Source organism: Bombus bifarius, unplaced genomic scaffold (genome assembly GCF_011952205.1).
Source record: "Bombus bifarius isolate JDL3187 unplaced genomic scaffold, Bbif_JDL3187 scf7180000007966, whole genome shotgun sequence".
NCBI lineage: Eukaryota > Metazoa > Arthropoda > Insecta > Hymenoptera > Apidae > Bombus > Bombus bifarius.
In genome coordinates this window covers 8,054,388-8,064,490 of record NW_022884352.1, presented here as the reverse complement: position 1 = coordinate 8,064,490, position 10,103 = coordinate 8,054,388, and the positions used below count along the sequence as shown (strand labels likewise).

Here is a 10,103-nt window from a genome sequence, read left to right as displayed (position 1 = left end):
TAAGCCATCGATTTGTTGATCTATTGTACGATTTGATATTATATGAAACATAGAATGTTAAGTTTCGTTTGCACTAAAGGAAATTGTTAATTTTTTTAATTTAAACATTTTATATTATATATTATGATAACATTTTCCACATCTGCATGTATTTTATTTCACGTATTACATGTCGTTATGCATATGTAGACATATATATACTTATATTGACATAGTATCATAGATCTTCACGTGGATGTATGACATTATTGTCCAATAGACAATATCATGTAAAATATAATAAACTTATTTAATCTTTATATGATTTACATAAAATTTTATTGCGCGATAAGTGTTATGTTCATGTATAATCAAATATTGTGATCTATAATTCTTTCGATCTCCCTATTGGATATTTATATAACCTCATAAGTACGATCTTTTAAAGGTAAATCTCTAAGTGCATTATTTTTTTTAACTATCGTATTTAGAAATATATGAAATATTGATTTTATTAATAGGTAACCAAAAAGATAGATATATTATTCTTAACATTTTATATATTGTTTACTTTATGAAGGTAGAATTGCAATAGTTACAGAATGTCTGTGTTCTACCAATGCATTATTTGTCAGCATCCAAATGCTACTGTCATAGATTTACATAATCATCATATCCAACATCACAATCCAATAGAGTTATCACAAACTATTATTAATCTTCAAGGCTTTAAAGTTTTGAATGATATGAAATGTACAAAAAAAAAATATTTGCAACCTATAAATTTAGGTGATAACAATAACAATGAAAATATATACAATCATGTTTTCATTAAACCTGAACCAAAATATAAGTATAAAAATGAAGCAATTAATTCACCAAAAAAATTTACTCATGATAATTGTTCGATAAACTGTAGTCAGTTTATTGCTTGGGAACGTGAATTGTATCAAAGAAAAGAAATAACTGATGAAGAATTTTTTAATATTACTGAAAGTCTTTGCACTGATCTAAATAAGAAGAAGCATAGGGGAAGGAAGAAAAAAGATAAAACAGGTGCAGAAGAGACAAATATAAGAAATAAGTTACAGCAAATCAATACAATTATAGGAATAGAGAATACAACTGTGAAACAAGTAAAGACTGAGCCTTGTGAAACAGCAACAACTTCATTTTGGAATAATATAGATTCCAGCGTTAATACAACTATTAATGAAGAATTCCTTGTACCAAAGATAACAAATCCAATAGAAAATACTGAAAAAAAACAGTTTACAGCATTGGAAGTAGTTAGCACTAATACAGATACAGATGTTTTGACATATCATTCATCATGTAATAACTTTCCTTGGAATTCTATTATTACTGTGAGTGATGATGAACAAGAAATGTCTGTTGATGGAAAAAATCTTTACTCTCAGCCAGAGCAAATTGACATTGCAAATTTTCTTTAAACATAATATATGTCTTTTAGTTATATGGAAAATTATAAAGACTGAATGAAGTACAAATAATACAAATAATGTTTTTTTATATTATTATGAAATCTGATTAGTTTGTAAGTTTGTTACTTTCCAGATTTATGTTTGTGTGTAATATGAATATAAATAACAAAATTTTGTATTTTCTTTTTATTAACAAAAACAATGTTTTATATAAATGAGCATAAACAATTTATATAACAATTTTAATATGTTTCTTTATATATTAAATACATAAGTATTCATTCATTTTATTCTATATCAGCTGCATAAATAAGCACTGTATGAAAGTTTCGTTTTATTTTTATTACTCAAATTCTATGAGAAAAACGCCTATTATAAATGTTTCTATGTAATATATAAATGTACTTATAATAAAATCTTATTTTTATTATAAAATTTATGACATGATCTTATTTTAACTGTGGTGTGATGTAACTCATAAAATTATAAATTTAAAAGTAATGTAAGAACAAAAGGTGCATACCATACTTATGTAGAAGATCTGAGTTTTTATTTTGTGCAATCTATAAGGCACATTATTCATGATTAATAGCAATCCATTGAATTAACGTCTCCTTTTTTGTACATTGTTAATATATCATCCAATGTTGAATCAAAACTAGTGGAGTATGTGGTCAACCATCGCTCTTTCTCTTCGATATATGCAGTGATGTCCATATCAAAAATTGTTTGAAGAAAAACTTGCCTAGTCACACAAGGAATATATTGAAATGTTTTCTCCTCTGATTTTTGCGTTTTACTATCGGCTTCTATTGAATGTTTGTATATAGAAGCAAGTAGATTTGCATCATTAACATCTAGAATTTCTTCTATCACATTATTAGAATTACTAAGCATCTCACAAGTGGAACTTGCAACATTATCCGGTGGTTCGTACTTAACATAAGAGGTATCTAAAGTGGCACTATCTTTGGGTAGAGGCAATGCTGGTAAAGGTTCATTAAGTTTATACTTCAAAAGGAATGCTTTTAATTTGTTTATTATAGCTGCTGATGTTTTGCATACTTCAAGATCACTGTCTTCTAGAGTAACCAAAAGGACCTAAAATGCAATGCAAGATGTGACTAATTGGTTAAGAATTATGTAATGTAGATCTACTTACTCTCAAGCAATTTTGTTTCGCTAATTCATCTAGTGCTTTATTGAGCCTCCGCTTTATCTCAGTTTCATTTAAAGATACGATTTTCCTGTGTTCTTTTGAAAACGTTACTTTTGGAAAATGACCATCGAGTACACCTTGATCGGACAAATGCGATGTTATAACGTGATTCCAGTATTCGAGAGCACTTATCTTTACTTCCCAATGAAGATCAAGCACAGCAGTTTTTGCCATTGTCAATGTCATTGAATCAATAATATTTTTCCTAAAAAATAATTACTCTATCAATGATATTGAAATGACTGACAGCAGTGCTGCACAACATTACTCACGACCATTTACGATGTACATATAATTCCTTCAGTAGAATTACTGCTTCCTTTCTGACTATGGCCTCGCTTTCATTGTTGAGTAGCATTATTGCAGTATTCTGAAGTAAAAGAATATAGTTTTATTATCAAATATTAATCGAAAATTATATACCTTTTAATGACACATACAGGTAAATCAAATTGCGATAATTTTTCTTTCCATAATTTATTTATACGAACAGTAGTTGAAAGAAAAACTAAAGCAGATGCTCGAACATAGCTTTCACTGTCTGTCTTGCTAATTTCAACTGCTAGCTGTAGAAACTCATTTGCCAATAAATATTCTTGAAACGCCGGATATTCTACAAATATTTACGCATATTACATATGAAAATAACATTATTCATAAATGATTACTTACTGTCTTCTGAAATTATAGCTATAGTATTTAAAACTTCCAGTACACTATCCCTTACTTCCCAGTTGACATCATGTAATCTTTTAAACAATGTTGGCCCAATTTCGTTCATGTGACTATCTGTTTCAATTAACAGTACTAAATCAGGCGGCATAAAATTCTGAATTGCTAACTTACATACTTTTAAAGCTTTCACGCAAATCTGAAAACAATATTCAAGCATATTTATAATGCACGAATTATAAACCATCTTATGATGAATATATCTAAACTTACTATAGGCAATGTTCCAGGGTGATTTAAAATTTCTTGAGCCAATGACAACAAGCATATAGTTTCTACACATTCTTGCCATTTTAGTTTAAACTTTTCTGTCATGACTGCTAAACCATTTAAAAGTGATGATAATAATGTAGGATGATCAACTATGGGATCCCCTTCTAAGGGAAACTTATATACTTGTTTCCTTGGTCCATTTTCCAAATGTGTTGCATTAGTCATACTATCTAAAGTTTCACTGCATGCATCTGGCACACAATTTTTTAGGACATGACACATTGCTTGAAAGACAATAACTGCAATATCCTGATATGAGAATACATATATATATATATATATATATACACACACACATATATATATATATACACATATATATGGAATTATTAGATATAACTATAAACAACATATTGGTAATAATTTATAACATTATTATCAAAAATTTTCATTGCACATACCCTATCCATGATGTCCATTATTTCTAAAAGCATGTCAATATCAACTTTGGCAATCTGTGCTACAGGTACATCATTTTTAAGTACAGCATCCCTTACATTGTATCCCAATCTTTGTACAGCTGTACATGTTACATCAAACAGTTTGGTAAGAAACATATCAAAAATATCAGAATCTTTATATGTATGTTTAATACATAAAGCCAAAGGCATAATCTATTTATAGAAAAAATATTTGAATTATTTACCATTATGAAAGTATAAAAAGCAAAGTACTCACCATTATAGATATAGCTTGATGTTCAAACTTATGTTCCTGACTGAAAGAAAATTCATGCAATGATTGTAACTTTTTCCAAAATATCATTAAAAATTTGTTTGTCTTTACTAATTCTACCACATATGCTTTGGAGAGAAGCATTATAGATATATAATTCAATTCAGTGTAGAACTTCAGTGTTGTTTCTGTTTCTGTTTTTTTACCTCCTCTAATGAATTGTTTAATTGGAATGAACAAACATAGAACGAATAGCTTATGAATATGTGATAAAAGTTTTGTACTAATACATGCTTCAAACAGTGCTTTTACTCTCATTTCTAAATCAAGGAGTTCTTGGCATAATTCAGGTATTGTATTATCCATATCTGCAAACAGTGTATTCTCAATGATACTGGTTAACATATCTAGCGTGGTACACAATAGCTTATTTTCTTCCAAATAATTATCTTGCAGCACTTGACATGTTTGAGTGTCAAAATTATTCGTTATCAATGGTGCTGCCATTGCTAAAATAACTTCTTTACAAAAATTAACATTTTGTTGTTCATGTGAGAGCAAAAGCCACAAAAATTTATGGCTTTCACGAGTAACATATAGCGTGTGATTCCAATGTGCATATTTTACAACATCCTTCCAAGCATCTGTAAAATACGAATTTTATCATCTTATAACTCTATATACACATTAAAAAACACATATTACTTACCAGAATCTATAATCCATTGTCTACCACTTCTATGTTTGATTAAATTAGATAACATTGTAATATAAGCCATTTTAATAGATACTGGTAAATCATCTTTATGTAGGTTAAATATGTCACATAATCTGTTGTACACGTCTTTAAACTGCCAATAATGAAACCTTAATTCATTATGTGAAACTAATCCTATAAGTTTTAAAGTAAATATAGTTATAGGTTGGGAAGGAAGGCACTCAGAACTCCAAGTGTGCAGTGCTTTTAATACCCATTTTTGAAACAATTCATAATTCTCATAACTATTTGTGTCACCTGGAATTAAATGATAAAATACATGATGAAATATAAATTATATATGAATACAATGAATAAAAATGGAATAAACATAACAAAGATTAAAAAACGAATTCTTTATAATAATTTTACTATGCATTATGATATAATTTATAAAATAGTTTTCTTACACTCTTTAATATCTTCGGAAATGTGTGATAATAGAAGATCAAGATAGGTAGTAGACACAATGTTATAATTAGGCAACAGAAATAGCTGCAAAACTTCGGCTAATCTTTTATTACTATTTAACGATGACATTATGTTTTGATATGAAATTTTTGTATATTTGTGCGACATAAAATGTTTCTTTTTAGTTTCTTTACTTTCTGTTCATGCTTTTTTGTCCACTGATAATTTCAAAATACGCACATAATATTATCATCCATTGCTTTGAACAGCAAACTACTATTTCTATCACTCACATATTTTCTGCGTTTTATAACTCAAAAATCAGGTATGTAAATAAAAACTTGATTCCTTAATTAAACGATTTACAGATAACTGAACACTTGCATGGCCCGAAATAAAGAACTATTTCCAACAAACTTATAGGGCAATCATTTAGTGATCTTGTTTATTTTTAGCGGGCTTTTCAAATTATCAGTAATTGTATCTCTGATTTATCGTAGAATAATAATATATCTTTTTTTTCAAACAAACAAAACTATAAACAAATTTTAATCATTATAGGAGTATATTTTATTTCCTAGGATTATAAAAGTGTATAATTAGAATATATTTCTTTTTCCTTTAATATTTTATTCTATACGTTTCACTCGAAAAATAAAACTTAGAGTGGCTTGTAAAAATACGTACATAGGTATTCGTATACTTTTTATGAACACATTACGTGTGTTATACTTGGTTATACGAAATATTTTAAAATTTCATTCGCGCCATAACGACACTCAATTATCATAATTATATTGGTAAACTATTAAACAATTGTAAAAGTGTTTAGAAGTTGCAAAATATTTACCCTAAATTAATAATCTTATATTATATATGATATAATATATTATATTATATATAATCTCATAATAATATAATCTTATATTTAATAAAAAATTAATATACAGTATGAATAGTCATCTGAAGCATATAATAAGTATTAAAAATGATCCCACTGAATACTGAAACTTGTTAATATTGTGGATGATTACCTGTTTAAATATTTGTATGATTTCTGCAAAATATATAATATATAAATGCACCTGTATGCATATGTATGCATATATATGTATGTGTATGTATACAAAATATATATATTGCGTCAAATATCTTGCAACTTCTAAATATTTTCAGAATTATTTATTATTCCGCAGTCTAATTATAACAGAATGAAATATTTACAAATGTATTATTGCGTGCTTAACATGCAAAATATAGAAAATTATTGGAATTGAGAACCTTTAATGCTGAGATTGATATGTTCAGATTATTCCTTGAGTAACGTGAACGTGAGAACAGTTAACAGTGCTACCTCCACCATTTCTCTGGTGATGTCTATTTATCGTGCCTTTATCATTTCTGTGCAATGAACTCGAATTTGTTACTTTATTTTTTATAAATTATAATAGTGGTTTATTATAATTTATAATAGTGGTAATACCATGTTAAAAATTCAAAATATTATTCACTAATTCTATTCTAACGACAAATGCACTTAATTTTACACTTTATACATACATATAACTGTGGCTTAAGAATTTTGAAAATTATCATTTTTATCGTATTTACTGTTATATATTTAGGAATCTATATCATAAAAGTTATCTATATCTTAATTATTTGGGTAATAACTATATTTCAATATTATAATAATCTCTTATTTGTTGAAAGATGTAATCTGACGTTTATGAGCTTTTCGTTATTTATTTTCGGAAAATCTCAATATTTTCAATTTTTACTTATTTGGAATAAATGATATGATTTTAATTTATCCTTAAATTATTGTACGATGTGAGCTGTGCTGTAGTAATAAAAATATTTGCTCGTCTTCCGTTTGACATTTGTAAATTTTTATCTTCGTGCAATGAATCGTGAATCATTTATTTCCTATTAGTACACGTACCTTAAATTTTCAAGTAATCATTGTATAATAGAATTTAAAAGAATTTGATTTTATAATATTGTTTATGAATATAAAGATATGAAATTTCTACAATTGTCAATCAATATCAATATATAAATATATATCTTTTTTAAAATATGAAAGTTATCTTTAATTATATTGTTACATTAAAATAAATCCTTTTTTGATGCTCTAATTAAAAGTATTAAGTTTGTAGGAAACATATTTCATGATTATATTCATGAAAGCATTTAATCATTACTGAGAATAAGCATTTACATTCTTTTGTTGTTTGAAAGCATACTATCACATTATCTCATTTTTATTGAGTTAATAATCACAGATATAAATTTAACGTTGTATACACTATCATTATTTAAAATATCTTTGAATTATCACTATAATTTTAATGTATAACTGTTTCTTATAAATATATCTTGTAAATAAATTCTTATAAATTTATAAATTTTTTGTTTCTAGAGATTGTAGAACTATTTAAAAATGGCATGGACACGCTATCAATGTATTTTAGCAGCACTAATGGTTGTTACTGGGTCTTTCAATACTTTATCTGTAAAGTATGTAAATAAATTAACTGTCAAACTATTAAATTATGAGTAATTAAATTTATATTTTTAGATATGCAGATCAACAAGTTGTACCAGATGAAAATGGTCAACCTAGGCATTTTAATCATCCTTTTATGCAATCATCTTTCATGTTTATTGGAGAGATGATGTGTCTTTTAGTATTTAAAGTCCTTTATCATTATTATAGTCGCAGAGGAGTAAGCATCTTTCATTGCATATACATATATTTATTAAATAGAAAATATCTAAAATTGAATTTATCATATTAAAGGATAATTCTGTGGACAGCAATCCGTTAACTAAAGGCTCACATGTATTTAATCCTTTTATTCTACTGATTCCTGCCTTATGTGATACATGTGCTACTTCTATTATGTATGTCGGCTTGAATATGACATATGCTAGTAGTTTTCAAATGTTTCGTGGTGCTGTTATAATATTCACTGCTGTGCTCTCAATGGGTTTTCTTAATAAAAAACTGGTTAGTAGGGAATGGTTAGGTATAGTAATGGTTATAATTGGTTTAGTTCTCGTTGGGCTTAGTGACATAACTATGGAAAAATCAGATGTCAGCACAAATTCTATTTTAACTGGAGATTTACTTATCATATGTGCACAGGTAAAACTTCATTTTATATGTTTTATATATTTTGTATAATTGTATATTTTATATTTTAATATACATATTTTTATAATAAAATTGCTTTAATTTGCATAACAATTATTATCATAGGTAATAATTGCTGTTCAAATGGTCATAGAAGAAAAGTTCATAGCAGGGCAAAATATACCAGCGTTGCAAGCAGTTGGCTGGGAAGGTTTATGAAGTTTCTGATATACAAGTTTCTGAAATATCTAGTACATAAAAATATATTCTAACAAACATATATTTTATTTAGGTATATTTGGATTCATTACTATATGCATTATAATGATTCCCCTTAACTTTATACATGTCCCACCTCCTTTTGCTGACAATTCGCAAGGAACCCTTGAAGCTACTAAAGATGCATTTATCCAGATTGGAAATAGTGGTTATTTACTGATGGCTATAGTTGGTTAGTATATATAGACATATTTACTCTTATTTATTAAAATTTATTTTTTAAATGATCTTCGTACAGGTATATCATTCAGCATAGCTTTCTTTAACTTTGCTGGTATTAGTATTACCAAAGAAATTGGTGCTACAACAAGGATGATATTAGATAGTGTTCGAACAATTATCATATGGGCTTTCTCTTTAGCATTTAGATGGCAAGCCTTCCATTATTTACAGGTAAATTTCATAATTAATTTTTTCTGTTCATAATGAAATTGTATCATCTAAAATTAAAATCAAGTTACATATGAACATGTACCTATTTAATTTTTAGCTCATTGGATTCATTGTACTACTCATTGGAATGTGTTGTTACAACAACGTTATTATTCCTCAACTACTAAGAAAATGTAGATATCGTTTAGGCCGTCATAAACCACCACCAACTGATCGTGAGCGAATTATTAATACAGCAGCAGATGATATTCCAGAAACGCAATAAAGATATATTTCCCTTTAAGTGTACTTTAATGTTCACTATTTTGTGATGTTGAGAACTATTATATAGTTTCTCTAATGGTAAAGTCTGCAATCACAATAATATGTAAAATGCTTTCAATTTGTTTCATTTGCAAAATTCATTAAATTTATCAAAATCAGTACTTTTGCAAAGTTAATTAATTAGCACAATTTTTGTAAAATGTATATTATAGTTAGAAAATCTCGAATTTTTTATTTATCTTTTAAGTTGAATGTGAAAAATAAGTATTGTCCCAATTTTTATACAAATTTTCTGAAAAATTGCATTAATTAAAACAAAATTCTCATTGTACAGCAAAATCTTTTAGCAGAATCTCAAGGTTCTACTTATAGGTGGTATTTTGAACGAAATGACGGTATTTTATACATATACGTAAATATATTTTACTACTGTAAAAAAATGTGTTAAAAGATGTATTATTGCAAGGAAATATTAAGTTGTTTCTTCATGATATATTTCTGCTCTCCTTATTTCGTAGTATTCATAAATAGTTG

General features: G+C 27.0%; 3 protein-coding genes across 5 annotated transcripts; 2 read left to right on the top strand and 1 right to left on the bottom strand.

Annotated features, from left to right (window-relative positions):
- The first annotated feature begins 187 nt into the window (after nt 1-187).
- On the top strand, nt 188-1,631 carry LOC117206339. Its single transcript, XM_033445589.1, has 2 exons — nt 188-427; nt 501-1,631. Exon 2 carries the CDS (start codon nt 582-584, stop codon nt 1,431-1,433), a length of 852 nt encoding a protein of 283 aa, XP_033301480.1. The 5' UTR covers nt 188-427; nt 501-581; the 3' UTR covers nt 1,434-1,631.
- A 261-nt stretch (nt 1,632-1,892) lies between these two features.
- On the bottom strand, nt 1,893-5,915 carry LOC117206224. The gene is made up of 10 exons (XM_033445367.1): nt 5,491-5,915; nt 5,033-5,338; nt 4,327-4,967; nt 4,050-4,262; nt 3,589-3,897; nt 3,316-3,514; nt 3,084-3,256; nt 2,916-3,013; nt 2,587-2,848; nt 1,893-2,525 (listed from the first exon to the last, which is right to left on the bottom strand). Exons 1-10 carry the CDS (start codon nt 5,657-5,659, stop codon nt 2,010-2,012), a joined length of 2,886 nt encoding a protein of 961 aa, XP_033301258.1. The 5' UTR covers nt 5,660-5,915; the 3' UTR covers nt 1,893-2,009.
- A 776-nt stretch (nt 5,916-6,691) lies between these two features.
- Nucleotides 6,692-10,059, top strand: LOC117206315 (solute carrier family 35 member F6). Of its 3 annotated transcripts, none has more exons than XM_033445555.1 (8): nt 6,692-6,822; nt 7,917-8,014; nt 8,076-8,223; nt 8,298-8,645; nt 8,760-8,844; nt 8,926-9,084; nt 9,151-9,305; nt 9,403-9,570. In XM_033445555.1, the coding sequence occupies exons 2-8, from the start codon at nt 7,938-7,940 to the stop codon at nt 9,568-9,570; spliced, it is 1,140 nt and encodes a 379-aa protein (XP_033301446.1). In that variant the 5' UTR covers nt 6,692-6,822; nt 7,917-7,937. The 3 variants fall into 3 exon arrangements, with proteins under 3 accessions (XP_033301446.1, XP_033301437.1, XP_033301455.1); XM_033445546.1 differs by lacking the exon at nt 6,692-6,822 and adding an exon at nt 6,829-6,967; XM_033445564.1 differs by lacking the exon at nt 6,692-6,822 and having other exon boundaries at nt 7,938-8,014; nt 9,403-10,059.
- The last annotated feature ends 44 nt before the right edge of the window (nt 10,060-10,103 follow it).